Source organism: Rhinolophus ferrumequinum, chromosome 7 (genome assembly GCF_004115265.2).
Source record: "Rhinolophus ferrumequinum isolate MPI-CBG mRhiFer1 chromosome 7, mRhiFer1_v1.p, whole genome shotgun sequence".
Taxonomy (NCBI): Eukaryota; Metazoa; Chordata; class Mammalia; order Chiroptera; family Rhinolophidae; genus Rhinolophus; species Rhinolophus ferrumequinum.
Genome location: NC_046290.1, coordinates 39,818,285 through 39,844,516, shown reverse-complemented (window position 1 = coordinate 39,844,516; position 26,232 = coordinate 39,818,285). Strand labels below are relative to the sequence as shown.

Sequence of the window (26,232 nt, the reverse complement as noted above, 5' to 3'; positions counted from 1 at the left end):
TAAATTCATGGTAACCAAAGATTTAATTTACTAACTCCATACTTTAGAATTCACTTGAATCTTATATTAGATTGTTATTCAAAAGTGAAATTGATTTAAATTGTATTTAGAATGACTTAACTTGTATCTTTACCTTCCCTGTCATTCCACCAGTGATGAGTGACTGATAACATTCAGTTGAAGAGAACAGAGCCCACAGAAGGCAGGCTGATGTCCTCTTGTGGCAAGGGCACAGGCTTCCACCCCTTACCCCGTATGTAAAAGAGGGTAATCAAGGTTGCCCTAACAACTTCACAGGATTTCACCGAAAATCAAATTTTGCAGAAAGACTTGAAACCATAACATACAACATAAAGATAGAATGGTATAATATAATACATAAATACAAATATAAAAATATAATATAAAATCAGCTCTAATATAACCCAATGCATTTGAAAAGCTTCAAAAATCTTCATTTTGCAATATGATATGTATTATTTTATGGTGATGATATGAAAACATTTATCTGACAGATGCTTTTGGAAGGTATCAATTATTTCATATTAAATATTTGCTGAGAATTCTTAGACTCATGCTGGTATTAAACAGCAAACATAATCTTTTTCTTAATTTTATTAATTTAAAATAGCATTTATAATGATCTGAAAAAAATTAGAATATGTTTCTAGAAGAATCTTATAGTATTCAAGGCACATTATTTCAGCCAAATTTCATCACATTTTTCTGTTAACATTTAGAGAGCATAGTAGAAATTAAGTCTCTAGGTACTCTTTAAAATTGTCCAGCTTTGTAAGGCAATACTTCGTTTTAGCATTTAGATTTGGGTATCATCACAATAACAATGTTTCATTGTTCTAATCAAATCAAACAGCTTGATATTAATTAGATTTCAATTTGATTTTGTTTACTCTTGTCCAAGTGACTTATAACCATTCCTTTTCATAATATAGTATCTCAGTGCTAATGACTCTATATTAAAAGTGTGAGATTCAAACATTCTTCATGTTTTCATGACTTTTGAATACATAAAAAGTCTGCAAGAAACTATATTTTATACAATAAAGTGCTGACAATAAATATAATAAAGAACAAAAATAAAATTACATTCTTTGGCACATTTAAAATGTTATCATTTCAAGCATGCTGTGACTATAAATAAGCCTCTTCTACTAAAGCAAATGCTATTGCTATTCTTTTTCAAGTTAAGATGTATTTTACTAACAAAAAAAATAATTTGGCAATGAATCAATTGTGTGCACCCAAATTGAAAAAAATAATTATTTTTAATTAACAAGGGATATAAACATGAACCAGAGAAGAACAAAATTATTTTTTATAATTACAAAGCCATTCATAGCTGCAAAGATAATTAATACATTCCTGCATAAATTTCCAGTGCTCATTTCTTTAACGCAGCTCATATCCCAGTGCTACACAATTCCCTAGGACTCATGGCTCCATGGTGCATCCAATATTATCTCACTTCTGAATGCTGCCTTAACTAACAGAAAAAAAAAAAAAAAAAGGATGAAATCTGACACCGTAATAATAAGTGATCCAATTGTTAGAACAATTTCTGTGTGCTGATGGTAGCCTTCCCCAACTTTTTTCATTTCTATAGAAATGCCTCCGTTATTTTAGTGTAAAAGGTAGTGAATCCCCACCTTCAACGTGCATCAGAATCTCCTAGAGGATCTGTTAAATTGCATTTGCCAGGGCCCAATCCTATTCTGATCCAGAATGTTTAGTGAAGCTTGGGAATGGGAATTTTCATTACATGCTGTATTAGTTTGCTAGGGCTGCCAGAACAAAATCCCTCAGACTGGGTGGCTTCAATTACATAAATTTAACGACAACAACAAAAACATTACATAAAGTTATTCTCTGACAGTTCTGGAGGCTAAGAGTCCAAGATCAAGGTGTCAGCAGGGTTGGTTTCTCCTCAGGCCTCTCTTCTTAGCTTGCAGATGGTCACCTTCTCGCAGGGTTCTATCGTGGTCTTTCCTCCGCATATGCACCCTGGTGTCTCTTTGTGTGTCCAAATTTCTTTTTTCCTTTCATAAGGACACCAGTCAGATTGGATTAGGTCACACCCTGAAGCCCTCATTTTAATTCAGTCACCTTTCTAAAGGCCCTATCTCAAAATATAGTCACAGTCTGAGGTACTAGAGATTAGGCTTCAGCATACAAATGTGCGGGGGAACAATTCAGTTCATGTGTCCTCGTGTTTCCGAGGTGGCTCAAGGTTCATAGCCAGACACACATCACTTTTGCCTCTAAGTAAGCTAACTGTGCACTCACTTCAGTCATTTAGTTTATGTAGCTTAAAATAGGTAACCTCTTCCAGCCCAGGGTCTTGCTATTTTACTGCAAAAGAAAATTATCATTTGGATTCCATCCTTATTGTCTCCTATGGAAAACCGCCTCTCCCGCCCACCCTGCTGATCTCTTTCTCCTCTGCTTTCTTTCTTTTCTTCACCTCTCTCACCACCTGACATAATGTCTGTTTTCCTCACTAGAATGTAAGCTTTCCTGTGTTGCTCATCTCTGTACCCCTAACGTGTAGAACAGTGACCCAGGAAAATGGGAACGGCCTTGAGATGGTCTTGCATGCCTTCTGTGAAGTCAAAGGCAAGGTCGTCTGGTACGCTGGGGAGATGGTAGGGAAAGACTGAGAAGAATTAAGGTTTAAAGATCCTTTATGCAGAACGGCAAAGGAAGATTAGAAGTAATTCAAGAAAGGCGGCTGGGCAGGGTTCAGAACCCAGCGAAATGTGGAGCCCACGAATGTCTCTTACCTGTCGTGTGATTTCCAGCAGCTCTTGCAGCCTGGACAGGCGCAGTGAGGACAAAATGGTTATGATTCCTCCATGACCACCACTGCTCCTTCGCATAACATTTTAGCCCCTCACAATAAATCCCTATTTACCTTACCTATTTATTCCTCAGCGATCCCAAGTTTCTTTTTTTTCATTAAACGTCTTTATTATCTTGGCTTTGATAGTACCATTCCTTTTGAATTCCCAACCTTCCCCTGGCTAACTACTGTTCGCCCTTTAAAGACTCAGCTCAAATATTATATTTTGAAAATGTTCCCCAACTTCCTCAACTATTAGCCACAGTGCTATGATCACGCCTCTCTTAAAACACACGTTCTTTGGAATATAGACATAGGTTCAAGACGAGGCTATCGTTTGTACTGTGGTCCTCAGGAAGATATTAAACACTTTTGTCCCCCCGTTTCCTTATCTGCAAAATGGATAGAAGGATAAGCCCTATTTCTGAGAACTGTTTGCAATGAGCTAATGTACCTAAAGAACCTGGTTCACAATTGATCAGCAAATGGTGCTATTACTGCAATTATTTGCATGTCTCCTTCTCTTAAAAGTTCTTAAAAAGCAGGGATCATGTCATGTTCATCTTTTTAATCTTAACATTTGCCCAGTGGCTGGCACACTAGATTCTCCAGAATTGTGGAATAAATTAATGCTTAATGGAACGGAATAGATAGTTGAAGATGTTACTAGAGGATGAGTTTTCTCCTGACTTAAAATTACAGCAAAGAAAAGACCGAGGCTTGGGAATGTACACAACAAACTGCACAGGGAAGAGTCACTATTGGTAACGACAGAAAATTAACTGTTTCTTCAAGGACACAGGGTATGCACAGAAGTATTAAAAACTGAAAGCCATTACACTGGCAGGCAAAACAGACATGGACCTTGTATGGAGCTTACAGTCGAATGAGACACATTGTCCTACCTCAATACTCAATGCATACGTACCAATTACCACATTTACTGAGTTTCGGACTATTTGTCTCTCTCAATGGAATAAACTTTCAGAAGAGCAGTTTCCTATTTACCTTTGAATCTCCAGCACTCAGTGGTGTTGAAGACACAGCTGAAGCGCAGTAAATGTTTAGGGAATGACTGACGCGGCACACAAGAAAGCGAAGCAACTAGCAGCCCTAGCGGGACTAGACATTTCCTCCATTCTCGGAGATCCTTTCCACCACGCGAGAAGCAGGGAACTCACTCCCCCAGTGGAGCAAACTCCTCATCCCCAAATCCTGGGTTTCCCACCTCTGAATGTGCTGGGAAACAGGAGCGAGGTCCGTGACAGGAATCTCTTTTGGACTTCAGCGATCCCGGAACCTGGTCTGATAAAGCATCCACAAGGCCTAATTGCAACGTACACGTTCTTAAACCTCCACAACCTCGAGAGGACTAGACCAAAACCTCTTAAACCTTCTCGGTGCGCACCCGGCGGCCGGATCCCGCCCCCGATTCTAAACGAGCCAATCCAAACTTCCAATCGGTAGCGCGGTGCCTTCCGGGATCCGTAGGCTCCCGAAGTTAGATTTCTCCCCAGCTCGCGACTACAATTCCCGGGAGCCACTGGGCTCCAAAGTCGGCCCTCTTTCTGGGGGCGGAGTCCAGGGTTCCGGGGGCGGGGGCGGGGGCGGGGACGGGTCCCGCCCCTCCCCCACGTGGCGCAGAGTGGTGTGGAGGGTGCCGACGGAGATTCCCACGAGGTGCGGTGACCCGGTAGCCGGCATTTGTCCTCGCTGACGTCGTGGGCCTGTGGGCCCGCTGCCTGCAGAGATGCCGAAGATCAAGTCAGGGACGAGCGGCCGTCGCCGCGAGCGGCTAGCACAGCGCCGGGAGCTGAAGAGCGCCGGAGGTGGAGACAGCCGGGAGGGAGCGGGGTCGGGGCGAGTCTTCCGGCAGGACCTAGCCGGAGTCGCGATCTGGGCCGGGACCGTGAGGCTGGTCGGGGCCCGCTCTCTCGGAGCGGGCAAAGTCTCGGGGTGCCTGGGGCGCCGGCCGCAGGCCCTGCGCGCCGCCTCTGACTTCCTTGCCAGCCGATGGGATGGACTTAAACAGTGTGTCAGTCCCAACTCCAGGCATGACGTGTGGTGCCTCTTGTTGGTGCAAAAAACTTCCGCCCACCAACCTGCTTTCTTTGGGATGGTCTAATATCTAATTTTAGTTGGGAAATTGAGGCTGTTTTGTATTTTCTTCCAGGACTCATGTTCAACACGGGGATTGGGCAGCACATTTTGAAAAATCCTCTCATTGTTAACAGCATTATCGATAAGGTGCGTGTGGAAGAGAGAAGGTAGAGATATTGGGTTATTGCTTTTATTCTTAGGAATACTTAGGCACAGAAAGATGCCTGCATAAAATAGATACTCGATAATTGTTGAATGAATTGAGTTGCCTAGGATTCACAAGCTCTTTTCGGCATGATTTGCTTCATTCCGTGGGTCTGGGTTGCTATTGGCTCCAAATACTTTTTCTTTCTATAGATTATTTACTTCACAGCCAAACATTTGTTCAATTGCAGATTATTACTGTAATCCCCATCACTTTTCTAAGCACCATCTATGACAGTTTTTACTTACTCCAGAGCCTAAAGATATGTCTAAACAGACATCTTAGGACGTTTGTTCCCCCCGAGAAACTTATATGGTAAAATCCAGCTCCGCATATAGACTCTTTGGAGTATCCCTCCTGTGTGGGTTATTGATGTTCTCTTATTGCTGTGGAGGATTGGCTGCTAGGACATGAAATATAGGTGGTGCGAATTACTTTCATGGCTACAAAAGAAGCACCCTGAAGTTGTAGAAAGAGCATTACATAATTAAAGGATCTCATCTTGACTTCCTGTTGTTTGCAAAGTGAAAGTTTTTGCCTTTTTGGTTCATGGATTCCTTTGAGCATCTGGTGAAAGCTGTGGACCCAGAATAATGCAGCTGTGTGCATACAAACACCCAGTTTTGTGTACAGTTTCTGTACTCCTCCATCCCTGAAACCGTGGATGACCACTGAGAAATCCTGGTATAGCATGCTATGATTCTCAGTCAAGGTCGTTATTTTCCAGTTTGAACTTGTTAACAGAGTTGGTAACAAGATGCTATTGGAATCATTTCCAAGATAGAAAGCAAAATGCCAATCCCAGAAAAGAACTGCTATGTTGCTTTTCTGACTCCTAAAGTTTTCTGACTCCTAACTATTATTGCCCCAAGTTAGGAGAGGAGTTAGATTTCTACTTGCACCAAATGTTAATGGGATAATTTTGTTAAACACGTCGATCATGAAGAAATCTCCTAAAATGGAATCAGAATAAAATCTCTTAACCAAGTGCTTTTGAGCAAAGATATTCAGATGTAAATTAAATTATGTGTTCAGATGTGCCAATAAAGCTAAAGTGGTTGTTTTTGCTTGTAGGCTGCCTTAAGACCAACGGATGTGGTGCTGGAAGTTGGACCTGGAACTGGCAATATGACTGTTAAGTTGCTAGAAAAGGCAAAAAAGGTAAAAAGAAGATTTAGTGTTTGGTATCAGAAATGACTATGTGAGTAAGCTCAGGTGGTTTACAAATATAAATTTATTTTAATTAATTGCTATTATTTTAGCAGTAACTCTTGATCTTTTGCTAGAAGCTTTATCATGGAAAATATGGGTGAAATAGGTGAAGGGGTTCAAAAGGTACAAAATTCCAGTTATAATAAATAAGTCCTGGGAATTTAATGGACAGCATGGTGAACATAGTTAACAATACTGTATATTTGAAAGTTGCTAAGAGAATAGATCTTAACAGTTCTGTTCTCATCACAAGACAAAATTTGGTTAACTGTGTGATGATGGATGTCAATCAGACTTACCTTACAGTATGTACATGTATTATCATTATGTTGTACTACTGAAACTAAAATAATGTTATATGTCAATTATATCTCAATTTTTAAAAATAGGTTAAAAGAAAAAGAAAATATGGGATATATCAGTCAGGAAAACAGAGATCACATTAGATATTTCAATACAGAGAAAGTAGTATAGGGAATTGATTACATGGTTGTGACAGGACTAAAAGAATAAAATAAGAACGTTGAGGTAACCCAAGAATAATAATTACGAAGATCAGGTACCACCTCTAGGCTCAGGGAAACAAAGTAAGGAGGTTGGAGTTACTGGAACGTGTAACTTTGGAGAAGGAGATGTGTATGTAGAGCTGGAGCACAGGCCTCTGAGATTGGGGTGCCACCTAGCTGCTGCTGGTCCTTTCATTGTCTCTTGGGTGACCCAGTTTCCAATTAAATGGAAACATTGTTGTGTCCTCTGGTAGAAGTAGGCAGCATATTGTAAAGAACTTACCTGAAGAAAGTTTAATGAAGAGAGCATTGACAAAATGTGGGGATGGCGTTAAAGAGAACATGTAAGCATTAATGAAACACCCAGGGACTAGCGACAACAGATACAGTTACCATTCAAAGCCTCAAGGACAAGAGGTGGGAACCTTGTTACAGAGCCATTGAAGAGGGGCCACTCATAGGGGAACACAGCCACTGCCGGGACATCTGCAAGGCACGGGCAGGCATTAGGGAATTCTCAACCTCTGCTGGTGCCTTTCGTTGGCCAATTCCAACCAGAAGTCAAGGGCAAGGGAGCTGGACTACACCCTGCGGGGCACAGAGAAGGCTAAGAAAGGATCCAGGAGCCAAACAAACTAAGCAGCGCCTGTGTCTACTCTATAGACGCGGTCTTCTTTGAAGTTAGTGAAACCTCAGCTGATACCGAATTAAAATGACAGTTTCAGCCTTACCTGGTACACCTTCTCATTTACTTGAGAAGTTACCTGTGCTGTGTCTTTTGGACTTAGTAGATGAGACAAATGACATACTCATTCTAGGAGCCATTGTCTTGTATGTTTCTAAGAACATTTACTGCATAAACATTTTTGTGTATTTTTTTTCATCCATTGTTCAATTACAAATTACAAAGCATGGAGCCAGATGAGCATGATAATTCTGTCAATTATTTAGGTAGAACTATCACATAGTTCCACTTTTCTGGGTGGTGGTTTTTGTTGTTTGAAATGGTAGAGAACAATTGAAGGAATATTGATGGTAGAATTGGGGAAAAGATGTTTAATTCGTGTAAATCATCTAAGAGTTACTATTGATATAAGAAAAGTCTAATACTCCATAATTACCCTATTTTTCTTTTTCTTTTTCTTTTTTTTTAATTTAGGTAATTGCCTGTGAACTTGACCCAAGGCTAGTAGCTGAACTTCACAAAAGAGTTCAGGGCACGTGAGTATTCATAATAAAATTAAAGTGCATTTCAATCTCATAAAACAGTATTCTTTTTTAATTGCTTTTTTCTTATTATCAGGCCTCTGGCCAGCAAACTTCAAGTAATGGTGGGTGATGTGTTAAAAACAGATTTGCCATTCTTTGATGCTTGTGTAGCAAATTTGCCTTATCAGGTATGTTTCCAAATTGTCGGGAACGTTATACTAAATGGTTTCTCTGGTGTGTCTTTCCCAGAAATAACTAGTTAATTCTCTTACAGATCTCTTCTCCTTTTGTCTTCAAGCTGTTGCTGCACCGACCTTTTTTCAGGTTTGTGACGAACACCAAAGTGACTGCCAAACCTTAGAAAGATACACAGTTGAGGCCATGGATTTAGACAGCCAAAGATGAAAATTAATTCAATTGAAAAACTAATAGGCTATTTATTTTATAGAAAACAGTGATTTTTGTGGAGGTCTCAGGTCTCTTTTTGTCCACTGACAGAGTTACTTGGGGAAGGTGTAGTGTGAGTCCTATTTGTGAGACCAGATGACCTTTCCCTCTTTTCTCATCTTCTCATCATTAGACTTTTTATTACCTTCTGTCTAGACAAGTGCAGTGGCCTCCTTAGTTGTTTCTGGGACTGCAGTCTATACCAGTGATTTTCAAACTGCGAGTCAAAAACTCCTTAGTGGTTATAAAATAAATTTCATGAGTCATGACTGTCATTTTTTTTTTTTAATGACATAGAATAGAATATATCAGAAGGCATTCATTCCGTGTAGTCCAGGTGATTATAGTTTTATAAAAGTTTTGTTTGTTACATAAATACATATACATACAGATATTTGTGGCCTGGGTTGCAATGTCAAATGTATTTTTTAGTGTGACTTAGTTAAAAAATTTGAAAGTCAAAACCCAGTTTTATAGATGATCTCCTGTTCAGGAGCCTCCAAAAGCCTCCCCATTGCTTGTTGAATGAAAAAACCCATGTTCCTTAACCAATTAAAAGAGGACACTGATTTCACAACCTGCCTGTCCTGCCTTAGCTCTTCCGTGAGGGTGTTTGCTACCCCATGAATAGTGCTACTGAGCCAATTTTGTTTGTTTGGGTTATGTTTTCCTAAAAGGGGTGATGGACTACTGCTGATCTGAAATACTTTCTCATCTGATCGTTGAGGGCTTGCATTTGCAAGGGGTGAGAGGTGTAGCCATTGTAAAATGAAAAAGCTACCTGGATCATTTTGTGATAATAAAGCTAACTAAGGCTGAGTGTTCTCCTACCTTCTAACCTGGACTCATTGTCATGAACCACAGACAATGCTTTGCTCTATTTCCCACCCAAGAAAGTCTATTGAAGTTCAAATACATTTATAGTTCAAAGTGACCATTTTTCTTATTCCTTTCTGCTATATTTTCAGATGTGCTATACTTATGTTTCAAAGAGAATTTGCTCTCCGACTGGTTGCAAAACCGGGAGATAAGTTATACTGCAGACTCTCAATTAATACACAGCTGTTAGCACGTGTGGACCATCTAATGAAAGTAAGTGTTACTGAAATAATGTGACTTAACTCATCCTTGAGCATCTAGCTGTGCCCTTTGTGAGGAGAGCATAATTGATTACTAATTTAAAGTTATTTTTGAGAGGACTACTTAAACATTTTCTAATTCACAGGTTGGAAAGAATAACTTCAGACCACCACCCAAGGTGGAATCCAGTGTTGTAAGAATAGAACCTAAGAATCCACCACCACCTATCAATTTTCAGGTGAGGTTAAAATACCAGGTCATTCAATAAAGTGCAAAAAAAATCCAAGCTGGAAGATGTGTGTCTATAGCCCCAGAAAAATACTGTGTTGACCTAAATGTCCTAACAGAAAACTGTTAATTATGATACACCCTTATGATGGAGTAGATGGAATAATTTGACTCAACATAATTGTGAAGACCACGGAAAAGCATGGAAAATGTTTCCAAAGGTAAAAAGATTAGAATGCCGTTACATTTTGCTGAAGATTATAGCTCTGGAAAATATGTCTGTATTTGAATAAGACATGGAAAACAGATAAAATGAAAATAGTTGTTAGAGTAATATAATGGGTAACACTTTAAAATTCTCATTTTTGCGATTTTAGAAGAGAAAAAAGCTAAATTATTTTATGTAAAACTTTACTGCACTCATTTGGATCAAAACATGATTGCTTGTGTAGTTAATAACGTGGTAAATGGAATGGCTTGTCAGTTACTCCTTTAAACAAGGTTTAGGAGAAACTCCTATTCTAAATCATGTCTGTTTTGAAGCATGTTTTCTGAAAATGATACTTAGGTGCCAAAATACCATATTGGTCTTTGTTCAGATGTGAAATAATTACATAGGTTTTCTAATTTTTATAACAGGATAAAATATTCAGTGAGGTGTACAAACGTTTAAAAAATATACATCTTACTTTTGCATGTGTGTCAGCCAAATCAAGATACAGAACATTTTCATTGCTCCAGAAAGTTTCTTCCAGTTTTACATACTAAAAGACAAACCAAAACCTAGCCAGCCTAGGAAAGAAGTTTGATATTCTGTAATATCCATCTTGTTTCAGGAATGGGATGGCCTAGTAAGGATCACCTTTGTTAGGAAAAACAAGACACTGTCTGCTGTATTTAAGTAAGTATTTCACTAATTTATAATTTATGAAGGACCATTGCTTCAGATACTATGCTGCTAGAATTTGGTCATTTTCCTGATCAGGTATCCTACGCTTAATGATTATCCAGGTCCAGACACACTTTACCTTTTTAACTGACTGGTACTTTGGTAGGCAGGAGAATTTAATGAAGAAAGTTCCTATAGTTGGGAATTAGATCAGGTTTTTTTGCAAAATGGGGGAAAAAAACAACTGACCACACATCTGTCTAGTTTTTCCTAGATTCGTGCAATTGGATTAACTTGGAAAAATGTAACATTTTGGAGCCTAAAGAAGGGGGCCCCAATAATTTGATTTTTTTTTTCAAGTGATGTTTCTTGGAGAGTGTAGACTTTCCTTAAGAATTTGAGATGTTCATTGGGACTCTACTTTTTTAATGTAACTATGTAGTTTGTGATCGTTTCGTAAGTTTAAACATTCAGCACCTTTTTTAGTTTCTTAATTTCACCATATGAAACAGATTTAATCTTATAATAAACTGAAAGGAAACGGATAATCTCTGATTTTGGAATTATAGTGATGTCAATTATTTATGCTACAGGTCAAGTGCAGTACAGCAGCTGTTGGAAAAGAACTACAGAATTCACTGTTCGGTCCATAATATTGTAAGCAGAAAATGCATTTGTGCTTTCGATTATTTGTTGTTTTAAAATATCCCTTTCTTACTCCTTTTCATCTGTAAGATTCTTTAATTTTGTACATTCCATAAGATCCTTAAGACAGTATGTAGTATGTGTAACTAGCACAACTTTAATAAGTCAGTGCTGAGGTATATTCTGTGGGACAGATAGGAGCCACCCTGGTTACTCCACTCCATCTTCTTTAACTACTGTTTTTAGCCATGGAGAGATTCAGCTGAGTCATAATTTCCTGAAAGGTTTAGGCATGTGTAGCTTGTTCAGCTTAAAATAATTGTGACCATTCCTTGTTCGTTGCTCATATAGCAATTATAAATTTAAAGTTATTATTTCTAACTTTTTTTTAATACCCAGAAACTGAAATAGTTATTTAATTAAATAATTGAAATTATTTAATTAAGTAATTAAAGACTGAATAGATTTCTGGTTGTGAGCCTCATGTCTCTTAATCATTATCTGTGCAACGTCTTTAACTGATGTCATCTGTAAGCACACACACATACCTGTATACAATGACTGTGATGTTTGATAGCTTTTAATTCTTTTTAACAGGGCAGATAAAGTCAAATTTCCTTTGTATTTTTGGACTCAGATCTTAATATAATGTACCACATTACCACCTCCATTTTCTGCTATGAATAAAGTCATTAAACATCTGCCTAAAGAAAATATTAAGCTGGATTAAGAAAAATCTTGGGATGAAAGATGGGAAGTAGGATACATCCTCAAGGGTTGGAAAGGTCATCTCAGTGAGAAAAATTAGTTGGTTAAATGAGATTTGTGTCAAGAAAATGTGAGTTAAAAGGAGTAACTAACAATTGCTTTAAAATTTTAGTTTACAGCTCTAATTATGTTATGAAGTACTTTGTGAAAACTGAAAACTGATGAAGTATTTCAGAACTTTTAGAAAAAGGGCAACATACATGATTAACTCATTCAAGGTCTTCTATTTGGTATTACTTAGAGATCCAAGTCTTCTCTGCACAGTAGGATTTCTAAACTGTCATGTACAGACGGATGGTGACTATTTTATGACTTACTGAAAAAAAAATGAGTCAAGATGACTTCATTAAAGATATGTTGTTCCATTTATTCTGAATCTTATATTGATAGATAATACCAGAAGATTTCAGCATAGCAGATAAAATACAGCAAATCCTAACCAGCACAGGTTTTAGTGACAAGCGGTCCCGTTCCATGGACATAGACGACTTTATCAGGTAAATTACATTTTGCTTTTCTTAAGTGTTTACATTTCTTTACTGTGACACCTTCAGATTAGAGATGTAAAGGCTTTTAAGCGGTGTAAGGTGCTACCTGGGAGTTATTGCATAGCACTTCCATGGCATGGAATAGTATTTGGTGTAGAAGATGGAGGCTAGTTAGCTGCAGCAGAACAAACATTTTCTTTAAGAACATTAGTAAATAACAGTCCTAGCCTGGAGAAAGCCTGTCAGTCAGTGTGTGGTGTGTGCTCCTCTTCAACCCCCTCCCCCAACTCCCAGTCTTACTAGTTTGTTAAGTAGCCTGTAAGGGAGAAGAATCATAATATATGTAGTTGGATCTCATTTTTTCTTTATTGCGAATAAGTATTGTTAAATGGATCCTAAGCAGGAAATAATGTCAGTTGCAATCACAACTGGTTATCATTTGTAACTAATTTAGTAATATAGTTACTTGTTTTGTAGACTGAGGCAAGTTCTACACACATCAAGGAAGGGTGTCATAATTATTTGGGCAATGTACACCAAAATTTGTTTTCCTTGAATTAAACAAGAGTCCTTATGAAAGCAGAGTAAGGCTTACTCAGGTATTAACCTGTACTGTTTGTAATCACTAACATTTTGATTTCCTAACTAATAAACCATCACTTACTGCACAGAAGTTTTTACCTCTTTAGCCAATTCATTTTGAAAGTTTCCATATTTTAGGGGCTGAATAAAAAATGAGGGTAGATAGTTGTAAAAGTTAATGGTTTGACTTTTCTAAGCTAGAAACAGTTCTGTGTAATAAGAGAGTTTATATTTTATATTGGCAGGTTAGTAATACTGAGTGAGTCTTAATTAGATGGTAATCTAGGAGTTGAATATTATTCATAAGCACCTATCTTATTATTTCAGACATTTCAGTCCATCTTGACCTATTCCTGCGGGCCAATGAGGAAATAATCTCAGGTCTAAATGGAAATATTTCATCTTATTTTCCTTCATGCTCACCAAATTTCTTCGAGGCTATTAAGCACATGCAGTTTGCTAATCAGGATCTGATTAAGAATATAGGCAGGTATCCCGAGAAAAGCAATGTGTAAATATTCATCTTGAACCTTGTTAACAGTGAGCTCAGAGAGGAAGAAAGGACATACATGTAAGATTAGCTATTCATCTGTCTTCCGTCTCTAATCTAATCCACATAGCTTCTTGTTCATTTACCATGTTGAAATGAAACAAGTGTCAATGAGCTTTTAGGTCTGGGGTGGTGGAAGTCTAAGATAATTTTAGGGAAATTCATCCTAACTTAAGACATAGATGACAAAAAAGATGTGGTTCTAACTATCTTAGAAATTTAGTTGATGAATAGTTTAATGACTAGTGTTAGGAGTGTGGGGGGGGGCTTCATAGCTCTGCTGATGTGTTCATGTTTTAGAATTCATGGTATATGAACTATATGCACTGCTATGTGCTACAAATGAGCTTTTCAAAACTTGGTTTCTTTTTTCAGATTGCTACATGGATTCAATGCAGAAGGTATCCATTTTTCTTAGGTTATTTGGAAAATAGGTTTTTCAAGCTCAAGAAAAGAAACTGGAATTATGTATTTTTAATAATTTGAGATGACGTATGCTTCTCCTCCACTGGGACACCGCTTGGCTATTTTTTATTTAATACTACTGTTGTCACCTCTTATTACTCTGAATTGTTAAGGTAGTTAAGTAAGTCGATTTAAGTACCCAAGTTTTGTTGATTTGGTTTGCTTTTATCATCTAACCTAGGGCAGGGTCCAATCTGTACGTGACAATCCGAGTTCAGGAGCCGCAGACACGCACAACTTTACACTTAAATTTATCATTTCTAACAGGCTATTGTATAAAGATGTGACTCTTCTGTTTTCTGTGTTGTGTATTACTGTGAGGACTTCTTTGGGCCTTCAGCTCTTTAGGCCTTTGTCCCTCAGGTGTAAAAACGTTAAAATACGCTTAAACTTAGTGACATATTCCCCATACCATTCCTTCATGTTACTGATGTGTATAGTAAAACAATTGTTTCTTAAAGTGTTTTAATTTTCTCTTCCTGTTTATCCTACACAACTTCTTTCGTTGCCAACATTAGCTATCCTGTCGCATCACAGATTATGTCAGGGTTCTAGGTAAGCCTGAGTCTGCTACTGAGACCGTGTGGTGCCAGGCAGACTACTTTTGGGCATGATTCCTTACCTGTGAAATTGAGGATGCTCAGCTAGAATGTGAAATGAATTACAAGACTGTATGTTTCTTCTTGGGGAGACAGTCATAGGTTTAACAAAATTTCAAAAGGTTTTATCAATCAAAACTGGCTTTAAAATCTCTGTGACCAACTTCAAAACAAACTCAACCACTTTCTCACAAGTACAGGCTCCCAGTATTCCTAAGACTTCTGGATAATTAAAACTTCCAGTACTTTTTCATATACCTGATGCTTAGTTTTAAGCTATGTTTAAAATATCAGGTTTAGAATTTCAATTGTCATACTTGTCTTAATTAGCTACTACGTTTAAATCATCAATATAATACTGCTAATATCCTTTAGTGAAGAATTATAATACCTGATTATTTATGTAAGGAAATTAATAAAAATATCTTCAGTGATACTGAGTTTCTTTACACCTAACTTAACAGGAGTGTTTCCAAATTATTTTAACAAAGGTACACTGACTAAACCTAGAAAGGAAGATAAGTTGTTTACCTAAACATATTTTTTTAAAAATCTGACTTCAAAGTGATATATTAAAACATTCCTATATTATTAAAATGTTTGTTTTTCGTTATTAATAAGGATATCAGCTTTCAAGTCTGAGAATGTTTGATCCAGAGCCAAAAAATTATTAATAGCTGCATCAAGCCACTTGTTACATAAATATTAAATATACTTAAGAGTCTGTTTTTTAAATATCACAAAACTGCTTACTTTGCGAAGTTCACCTGTACCATCTCTAACCTTACAGGAAAACTTTAAGATTTAATTCAGCTCTCTATTTCCTTCAATCACCTAGAAACTGCTGGGTCTCCGTCCCTTTTCCAGCCTTCAGTTTTCCCTATCTGTAAAACTGAACGACTGGATTATACTACCAAGATCTTTTCTGATACAGATTTTTTATATTCCTTTTGATTACTGATCAGAATGAAGACATTACAGGTTAAGGCAGCATATTTGGATGTATGGGGACCTTCCAGAGATAGTACTCAGCTAATTTAAATAATGAGACTAATCTGGTGTGCTTTAAAATGAGCAAGCTCACCTTTTTTATTGTCCTTTGAAGGCTGGATGGCCTCAAAAATTACCTTTCTAAACAGCCTCTGCAAGGTCAATACTAACAGTTCTCCATTCTTTCTCTTCTCTTTGAAATAAACACAAATAGAACATATCTTACAGCTGCAAGAAAACCTGAGTCCCTTCCAAAACAAAGGTGATTACAGCGAAGAAATTTCTAAACTCATTCCATAGATTTCATTTATTAATAAGAACATTGTGAAAATCTACATTTGTTCTAGATTTCAAGCTTACAGAGGAGCATTTCACCGTGATGTTAGGATTTCCCACAACTACCCTCTGAGTTCTATGAACAGTGAAGTAGGGAATCTGGCTCATGTGCCTCTCTATTCATAGCTTCCCTTTGGCCCACGTGAAGGAGCTAGTAGTTCTCTAGAGGAAATCAACACAAGATATTCTTGGGAGATTTGTTGTTGTTAATCTACTCCTGGGCTCTCCTAGGAACAGAGGGAAAACTTCTAGAGAGTTATACTATATAATCTTTTAACAAAATATTTACAATGAGAAGTGGCCAGTTTTCTTCCTTGGAGTAGCAGTCTGTAAAAATAAGTGCCACCATTTAAAAAGTAGCATATCCCACACCAATTTATTGGTGAGAATTTGGTGATTCTCATCAAATAATGGTGCAACATCACATGGTAGGTAATGGATGGAGCTTGGGTTACATCTGCCTTTTAAGGCAAAGTCAACTATTTTTTAGCTTAATTCTTTTTCAAGGGAGTTACATACTGTCTACCCTTGGCTTAAACTAACAGCTCTATCATGGACTACTTTCAATGTACATGTAAATGTTCATGCATCAGAAGCCAATTTCCTTTAACGGTACATTTAAAAGGTACATTTTGGGGTGCTAATGGACACTTGAACTTAAGTTAACGGTACTGGTAAGGATCAAATTGCACTATTAGTCTTGTTAATACCACACCGAAACACACACTGCATATATATGTATTATCCTAAGATAAAACTCTTCTCAGAATTTCATTACTTTTTATTATACACCAACTAGTTTATATTTTAGTTCTTTACAAAGAAACTGCTAAGAAAATTATATCCACATGTTATATGGTTTTCAAATCATAATTCCAGATTTCTTTACATAGAAGATGGAGTGGTCCAGCAGCTATGTCCACTGTCACAGACTTGAGTTCCATTCAATGATATGGCACATCCTGCAAAATTAACTAGTCACACACAAAAAATGTCTCAAATACAGTAAAAATGTACACACAATAAAGGTAATTTACAATGACAAATAAGGAATGTAATTTATCTTGACTGTGCTTCAGAAATTTAGGGTCAATAGCCTTCGTCAAGGCACAAAGCAAGAAGAGGTAAGCACAGCTGTCTCTAGGAATGGGCAAGGTATGGACAATCACTGATGAGGTATGCATGCACGCAAAGAATCGAAAACTGCTCAATCTTGCTACGAAAACTGAAACAAGTTAAAAGGAAATGCTGTGGCTTCCCCTCTACTATTCACGTCTGGAACAAGTCCACAATCTTACTTCATATAGAAAATAAAATTGGCAAGGATCTTCAAAAGGAAATGACTACGTATTTGGGTAAATGAAACAAAATGCTTCACTATTCCCAAATCTTGGTGTGCCTCCTGGACTAGAAGCATTTTGTAGACAAAGTTATGTTTCACAAAATTGAAATGTCATTCAGGTGAAGGGACAAGACATTTTCCACAGACACTTAAAACTTCAAACTTTCAAATGGCCCTTACAGCTGAACCATTGTATGTTACAGTAGTGAGGGTTCTGGGGATCCTTTAGCAGCAAATGACAAGTTAAAGGGCACGGGGTCTCTTCGGGTTGATTTGCTTGCTGGCCTGTTCTTCTTCTTGTAGAGCTGCACGAAAAGATTTCACTTTATCTTGGAAAAAGAAAAGAATAAGGGAATAAGTACTGCATTACATGCAATACAAAATACAACTTTATGGGTCCTATCAAGTCAGCTCTCTCATTTCAAAACACTTGACTCAAGAGTTTTCCTTTTCTTCTTTGCTGTCCAGAAACACAGAACTAAGTACAATCAATGCTCAACTATAGCAACAGTTTCATTACTGATTTCTGGAAATACATGCTTTTTTTTTTTTTTTTGTTCAACAGGTTTGTTTTTGACACATTTTACAGTGTCCAATTTTAATTTATCTGCATTCCTTTCGGAGTATAGAAAGGCTCTGTGTGTAAAATATGTACAGTCATGTCCAAAAGAACACTGAATCTTATTAAACTGTTAAATACACATTTCTTCTCAGTATTAGGAAATTTCTACTCCCAATTCTCATTTTAACTTTTTAAGCTATGAAACTTAAAAAGACACTTAAATTGTAAAAAACAAGTATTATTTTTCCTTATTAGAGATTGTAAAAGGGGATGGGGAAGGGGATTACAGGATAATGCATTTCTTGGTCTTACAAATATTACTATCACGTACTGATTCAGAGTCACTTAATACAAAATAGGTAAGTAAATTGGCAAAGGCGGATAACAGCTGTGAAGATAAAAAAATCTTTTCTCTATAATAATTGTTCTGAACCAGGATGATTTCTGTCCCCCCACCCCCGGGACATTTGATAATGTCTGCAGACATCTGATTTGTCACAACTGAGGTGGTGATACTGAGATCTGGTCAACGGCAACCCAGGATGCTGATAAGCACTGTGCAATGCCAGCACCCCTCAATAAAGAACTGCCCAACGTAAAATGTGGTAATAGTGCAAAGGTAACGGTCTTTAGAAGAAAAGAAAGATATAAAACTGAAACCTTCGATTTCTTTCCCCTTTTTAGAAGTACAATGTTTAAAAAATTGACTTTTCTGAAATTTAGAAAGGAATTTAATACTTCTAAATCTGGTAGCTACTAATATAATAGCTCTCCAACTTCTTATATTACTAATACCAAAATTATCTCTGGATAGTAAAAAAAAACAAAATTTTTCTAAGAAAGGACTGAATAATACATATCTAGATAGTAATTTCTTAAAAGTTATGACTAAGTTTGACATACATGCATCTTGAGAAAATTAAGGAAAGGAAGTCAACTGAGTTAATTCTACGTAATCTGTTTTCTGAATAAAATGCATACAGAAAAGTTGCCTGTGAGTTACGAAGATAGAAAAATGATCAAAACACTAAATCAAGGCTTGGTTATGAAGAATATGAAGATCAACAATAAATTTTAGAACCCCTACATCTGCACAAACAATTCTGAAATTGGGAAACAGTCACTGCTGACTCTCTAGGATATTGATTTCAAATAATCTGCTTCACAAAGGACCTAGTTTGAAAAATTAAGCAGCTTGTTTGGTGCTAAAAACTAGCAATTTCAATCTGATTTCATGTTACACTGCATGTACACACACAAGCGCCCACTTGTATATAAATGGGGACAGCCAATTTACCAATGCCTAAGAAATTAGCACATACAATTCATACATATTTGAAGCTGAACAGATAAGTGAATTAAAAACGACAAGAGATGACATGGGTAAGCCACATACTTCTCTCCACAAGCAAAAGAGAAAGGGTAGTTGTCTTGAAACCTTCCCCTTGATTTTTTAAAACAAATGTTCAAAGGGAAAACATGACACACGATGCACAGAAAGGAGATGCAGACAGGAGGCTATTAAAAAGATGGCCTTGAATAGATATAATCTAAGGAAAATAATTCTGAAAAGCATCAAGCCTACCAAACTAAAAATATGAATGGGTATAGAAAATTCACAAATTTTTTTAAAACAAATTTTCTCTATAATCATATCTTTTCAAAAGACTAAAAGAAAACTAGAAAGCACTTAAAATGATACTCATGTTTCTTTTTCAGCAATAACAGAATGGTTTGTCTATAATATACCTCTAAAAAGATGTTAAATGGTGCCCATAAGCAGATTTTCTCTTGCAATATGAAATCCTCCCACTAATTACATACAAATATTAAGCAGACTTCAAACACTAAAATGTAAAAAGAATTACCCCGCAGTTCAGTTAAAATGTCTATTTTTTGTTCAAGAATAGCTTCAAGTTGCGTAGCATAGGAATCTACATCATAGTCTACTTCTTCAGTCATCTCTAGGAGAGCCTTTTCATCTTCTAACCATCGAATAGATTCCTAAAAGGACAAAAATTAAATAATCCAATAAGCCTCCTTATAAGATAGAAACCAATTTATAAATTTTATGAACATTAAATATCAACCATACTCAAGTTAGTATTCTCTAAAATATTAATCATAAAACATCTTTACTTAGAGTAAAATTAAGAAGTATTTCCTTAAATTCAAGCACAAACACAAATATGACAGGCCAAGGAAGATGACTTCATTTTGCTACTTTTACTTTACCTCGGGTGGAGGGCTTTGGGGGAGGGAAATGACTCAAACACATAAATATCAATGAGCAGAATAAGTCTCAAAACCTTGATAGCTATCTCTGGGAAAGAATGTGTTTAATAAAGCTACTGATCTGACGACTATGATACCCTAGAATTTGTAAATCATCTGGAATTAACTTATCCATTTGGGGCCTCACAGTGATTTGGCTAAGAGGTATCCCTAAATTCTAAACACTAGTTCCTCAAAATTATTGTGATTATAAGTGACTAATCTAAAAAGAGTCAAATGAATCACTAAACAGTAGCTACTGACCATTCATAAATGCTTCCAGGAAACCCCTCATTATTAACTGATTTTAGATATGCAAAATTTATGAGTTTCAATTTCCAGCAATGTCAGAATCATATGAATTATTAACAAGGTCAGATCATTGTGAATTAAATTAGTTTGGGATATAAAAAATGGACACTTTCTAGCTTTTTAGGGTACATACAATTTCAATTTTCCAAACATCAAAGCAATTTAATGGCTAATTATAACCAGGCTATGTATCAGCAGGCAGAACTAGTTAACTCAGATATAGATATGTATTAGAAAACTATATATATTGATTAAAACACACCCCATTGTTTTTTCTTTTCCTTCAGCTACATACTTAATCTTTTAAAACAAAACCCTATTTTGAGAAATGGTAGATCACAGTAGGAGAAACAATAAATGGAAGTGTAAAAAGAATACTAGATTCAAAGTCAGAACACCCAGTTCTTCCAATAAACAAATAAAGAACTTTTAGAATGCATCATAAATGGCAGACTGGGTAATGATGCCCCTTGTTCCCAAAGGGCACAGACAAAAATTTTCTTACATTACAAAAGTCTTTATTTAATCTAAGCACCTAGGACTCTCAAAGAGATTCTTAAAATAAAGGTTTGACTAATACTGTAACCGTTTAATAAACGTATATCCTATTTTGAAATAATAAAATAACAAGTTTCTTATATTTTGAGCCCTTCATCCAGGTGCTTGGATGGCCTAGAGCCGAGACACAATAATTTTTATAGATAAAGATTTCTTTAACATCAGAGAAGGAATACAAGTCAATAGAGACACTGAATTATTGTTCACTGTTTTCTCAGAAGGTACTTCTAGTACTGTAAGAACCCAGGGTGGAGTGGAGGAGGCAGGCCAACTGTACAGTCTCCATAACGATGTCCAAATGTTCACCTCCTCATAGGTATCACCCTCCAGGATATTTTGTTTAAAGGGGAGGGAGGAGGAAAAAAAGGATCACACAGTAATAGCTTTTAGAAGGTTGAACACACAATAGGATGAATACTGTACCTATGGACTTACTGCTATACCCGCACTCATCTCCACCGACAGCAGTCAGAGCATAACTCTCCCTCTCCCTTTTCCTTTTCTCCATTTTTCCTGTTCTGCAAAGACTGACACTTCCTCAACTGCCCTGACACCCTTTTGAAGAGTTTTTCTTACTGCTGTCCTAACATGAAGGAGGACATGAAGACAGGGGTAGTGGAGGGCAGACGTTTAGTCCTTCTCGAAAAATGGACAACCGAAAAAAGCAAAGTGAAAGAATGTTAGGAAATGAAGTAAGTCTTTAAAGAAAGGTTTGTAGCCACTACTCATTGTAGTCAAACTTTGCCATGTCATATGCCCTCCAAATATACAGATGCATACACACAAACAAGCACTTTTACAGACTTGTGTAACAGTCAAAGGATTATGGAAGTTGTTAATTTCCCTAAAACATTGTGATGAAAGGTCCTGTCTTAACTTTACCTGGAACACTGCTCTGTGATCTTCCACAACCTGTTCTTCCATTTCTACCATTTGTGAGACAGCTTCATGGAAAGTAAACAGTTGTGGAGAAACCTCTTCTTCCTTAAAATAAAAACAGGTCAAAAATTATGACAGAAAGAGTTTGTATTTTAAATGTTATAAAAAATGTAGTTTTCTATGTATGACATTTATGAAAACGTATGTAGAAACCAAGGAAGTTTGAATGGTAAAGACTACTAAAATATAACATGAAAGGCAAAACCACAATTTCTTTTGATGGATCAAAAATATTTAATGTAACACTCAAAAAGACAACCCAAACTTAAGAATGAATAAAACAGGAAAGATCTGCTAGAGGGAGTGGCTATCTCGTTCTGGTTTCCATGATCTTTGGCAGGTCCACATCTAGGTGCAACGCAGGCTTTGCTTTAAGGATTTTATAAGCAACTGTAGTCTCCTTTAAAACTTCTGGGGATGGGTGACAGAGGAAGGCCAGGATCTTATTTTCAGTTCTTTATGTTCTATGATCCAAAGTTTAGAACTCTGACTTTAAACCAGGTTTCTTCAGCACTATATGGACTTCTGTAGAAGGAGGAAGGCTGTCCGTGTACTGTATGATGTTCAGTGGCTTCCCTGGCCTCTACCCACCAGATGAGGTTGGCATTCCAGCTGTGATAACCAAAATTGTCTCAGACATTTTCCCCTGGGGGGCCAAGTCACTCCTGGTTGAGAATTGCTGCATTAAGCTCTGCTTCATTAATGGAGAGTAATTTGGAACATGGTAATAAAAAGTAACGTGCCACTTGTTACTCTAGAATATTTTGGACTTTAATACCTGCTACAAAGTATAAAAACATTAACTTAAGTTATAGTGTTTCCAAAGAATATTTTACTGCAGCTAGCTATAAATTTAGTTGACATAAGACACAGCTCTGAAATAATAAAGACCCAAGTTTCAATGCTGCCTTGCTGCAGCACTTACTACTTGCATGATCTCGGTCAAGTTACTTAATCTTTTAGAAAGTCAGCTAAAAAGTAGGGATAATTATAGTATCTTCCATACTGAGTTCTAAGGATTACATCAGATAATAAGAAAAGGCGTAGCAAATCTGTCATGTAGTAAGCAACTAATTAATGTTCCCTTTTATCACTGAGAAAATGCCAGTATACTATTTTTCATGGGAAATGATAGAAAACTATATAGATTGTATATTTTAAAAATGAAGTTAAACTATATGAATAACTTTTACAACTCACATACAGTAAGGAATCCCTCAATATATTAAAGTAATTATGTGAAAATGTGTATTATTATTTTTGGTTATTTCTTTATACGTTTGTCCTTATACAATGGGCACATAGCTTTATATGTTGAATAACAGGAGAATCAAAATTTTAAATTATAAAATGTCACTAAACATTTCAAACATAGAAAGCAACCAGGCTGAACAAATTTTAGCATTTTTCCAAGTTTGATTTTTGATATAGTTCATGCATTCTTTTAATATAGATGCAAGTGTACATAGTTAATTTTGTTTTACAGCTTTATATATATGTATAATTCTTAAACTTGTTTTTTCCCTATGTTACATTAAAAATCTCCACATTTTAATATCAGTATAAAACCTGGGCGGGGGGGAGAAAATTTAGATCAGGGGTCAGCACACTTTCTTAAAGGGCCAGATAGTACATATTTTGAGCTTGTGAACCGTATCTTTTTGTCACGTCTGTTGTGGTAAGAAAGCTGCCAGACAACCATAAATAAATGAGCATGGCCATGTTTCAATAAAACTTTTATTTGTAAACACATGGCTGGCTCATAGCCTGTACAGGCACACCTCACAGATATTTCAGGTTCAGATCCAGACCACTTCAATAAAAGGAGTCCTAATCTTTTTGCTGGTGGAAGGTCTTGCCTTCAATTTGTAATAAAATGCCAACATCTGTGAAGTGCAACAAAGCAAAGTGTAATAAAATGAGGTATACTTGTAGTTGGCTGACCTGATTTAGATTGAATAAACAAGTTCTGTTACTGATTAAATGAACTAAGATTACATAATTACAACTCTATTAAGTCACTCACATTTTGTTCACAAAGAAGTTTTAGATCATCTCTCTGAGGGGAGCTTCCCACACCCCACTGGGCCTCTAGGTCATCGATCTGATTTGGTGGATGGTGCATTATTGGGCGAATATCACCAGCAGCGGTTGGATCCACAGTCAGTTCTTTCACCCTAGAAACACATAAGAGGTATCTAAGATTAACAAAGACTTACGTAGAAGAACAAGAATATACCAACCTATTCAATATAAAGGTAATTCAATTAACATATTAAGATTGATGATGTCAGCTTTCCAGATCAAATTAACCTGAAATCTGTGGAAACGCTGAAGGGCTGTTTAGCTGTTTAGCTTTAGGAATATTTAGTAACTTTACGATTATTTCAAATATAATTATTGTGCATAATAAATGAGAATTAGCAAAGTATGTAGATTCAGTACTTCAAAGGAAATAAGAGACTGCTGCTGAGATTAAATTATATGAACAGAAAAATGCTAAAAATGGCACTTAGATCAGTAAATAAATCATTGACAAAAATCAGAATTTAATACACTTTGCAGATTTTTGGTAGTTATAATGCTCAATGAAAGTAGCTACATGTGAAATAATCTTATTCTGATGTATAAAGATTATACAATATAAATTAGTTCCATCATTTACAAAATGTTTACCTATTATACTTAAATTTACACATTGGGAGAGCATACACTTTCTAATCAAGAGGATCCTTGTTATTTCCTTGCAGATAAGGAAATTTACAAGAGTATAAATACAAGGGTAAACTTCATTTTGAATGAGACAGTTTATCTTCCAATGGTAAATATGCAAAGATGACATCATCCTTTAAAATGGGGGGAAATAAGCCTGAATTCTAAATCAACATTTTAAAGCTAATAAATTAATAAAGTACAAAAAAAATGAAGGTCATGCAGCAAACCACCACCTGCCAAAACAAATGAAAATGAAAAATAAAATGGCTCAAAACAAAGGAGATATAAATGAAATATTTATACATAGCACAATTCAAAAGAAACTATTAAAATAAACATCTTATGTATAGAATGAACTAGACCTGGTAATCGAAGGAGAAAAGTCGTCATACTCATAAGAAGGAGAGAGATCAGGGCGACTGCCACTACCCTGTGAGAAGGGAATGTCTGATGGACTAATTCCAAACTCCTTTACTCTGCAGCACCAAAACAGCAACAAATTAAAAGAAAACGCTCTTGTAAAGACAGCAATGCATATTTCAACTTATCATTTAATACTCAGTTTAATTTGTTTAGAAGAGGATATCAACATTGTTGTGACTTAATGTATCTGGAATATTTTTTAAATAATCCATTTTAAGATTTGAAAATCCGTGTGACTTATTTTCTACTACATACATAGTCCTTCCTTTCTGGCATATTTTCCCCTTTTCTCATGATCCTTTCTAGAAGTTTAACTAGATCACCACCTAAATTTGAAATGCCTTTTATTACATGACCACTCCATCTAATTTCCTTGTGTAATGAGTACCATGAATATTTTGTTTATTAAGCATTGAGTCTCTGACATTCTTGAAGTCTTTTCAAAGAGGACACAAGAGAATTAAGTCCTACTTGCATCCATTGTTTGTAACAAATTTCTTTCTTACATATCTAGAATGGTATTAGCTATGAAGCATCTTTGATACAAATTGAGAAAATAGTCACTCATAATTTCGAGTTTGGTGATTCAGATGAAGAAGGCTGGTTGAGAAAGCCTTTACCAATGGAATTTAAATTGCTTTTGCTAATGTCTCTAGTGGTTATATTTAACCAAATTATAGCTTTTCTGTTCTAATCTTTGTGGTTCCCTATGTCCTTTTTGGGCCAATCCAATTTCACAATAGTAGGCAAAATTTATTATTTCCTATATATCAGGTATGATTATTGATTATAATTTTTAGGCATTATATTATGTAATTCTTAAGGCAATATTGTGATATTATTATTGACATTTTACAGATGAGAAATTGGCTCAAAGCAATAAAGTATCTTACCTAAGGTCATTCAGTCAATGAAAATGTAGCATAACCCAGGTTCAAACCTAGTTTT

At 36.3% G+C, this 26,232-nt stretch overlaps 2 protein-coding genes across 2 annotated transcripts in view; one reads left to right on the top strand and one right to left on the bottom strand.

Moving 5' to 3' along the window:
- Positions 1 to 4,459: 4,459 nt before the first annotated feature.
- Positions 4,460 to 14,703, top strand: DIMT1 (DIM1 rRNA methyltransferase and ribosome maturation factor). The gene is made up of 12 exons (XM_033110148.1): positions 4,460 to 4,689; positions 5,034 to 5,107; positions 6,240 to 6,326; positions 8,043 to 8,104; positions 8,187 to 8,280; positions 8,367 to 8,416; positions 9,508 to 9,631; positions 9,765 to 9,857; positions 10,684 to 10,748; positions 11,330 to 11,393; positions 12,540 to 12,646; positions 14,145 to 14,703. The coding sequence occupies exons 1-12, from the start codon at positions 4,611 to 4,613 to the stop codon at positions 14,185 to 14,187; spliced, it is 942 nt and encodes a 313-aa protein (XP_032966039.1). The 5' UTR covers positions 4,460 to 4,610; the 3' UTR covers positions 14,188 to 14,703.
- Positions 14,704 to 16,919: 2,216 nt separating this feature from the next.
- The window catches only part of KIF2A (kinesin family member 2A), a 62,837-nt gene continuing 53,524 nt past the window's right edge, over positions 16,920 to 26,232 (bottom strand). The window contains 5 exon segments of the mRNA XM_033110149.1: positions 16,920 to 17,830; positions 19,932 to 20,067; positions 22,090 to 22,191; positions 24,173 to 24,323; positions 25,224 to 25,337. Of these exon segments, the coding sequence (XP_032966040.1) occupies positions 17,745 to 17,830; positions 19,932 to 20,067; positions 22,090 to 22,191; positions 24,173 to 24,323; positions 25,224 to 25,337 (589 nt within the window). The 3' untranslated portion in view covers positions 16,920 to 17,744.

Excerpts from the sequence above, each read along its gene's own strand:
- DIMT1 (XM_033110148.1), top strand. The coding sequence starts at position 4,611 with ATGCCGAAGATCAAGTCAGGGACGAGCGGCCGTCGCCGCGAGCGGCTA. Across the intron at positions 6,327-8,042 it reads TGCTAGAAAAGGCAAAAAAG|GTAATTGCCTGTGAACTTGA; the intron begins GTAAAAAGAAGA and ends TTTTTAATTTAG. Across the intron at positions 8,417-9,507 it reads CTGCACCGACCTTTTTTCAG|ATGTGCTATACTTATGTTTC; the intron begins GTTTGTGACGAA and ends CTATATTTTCAG.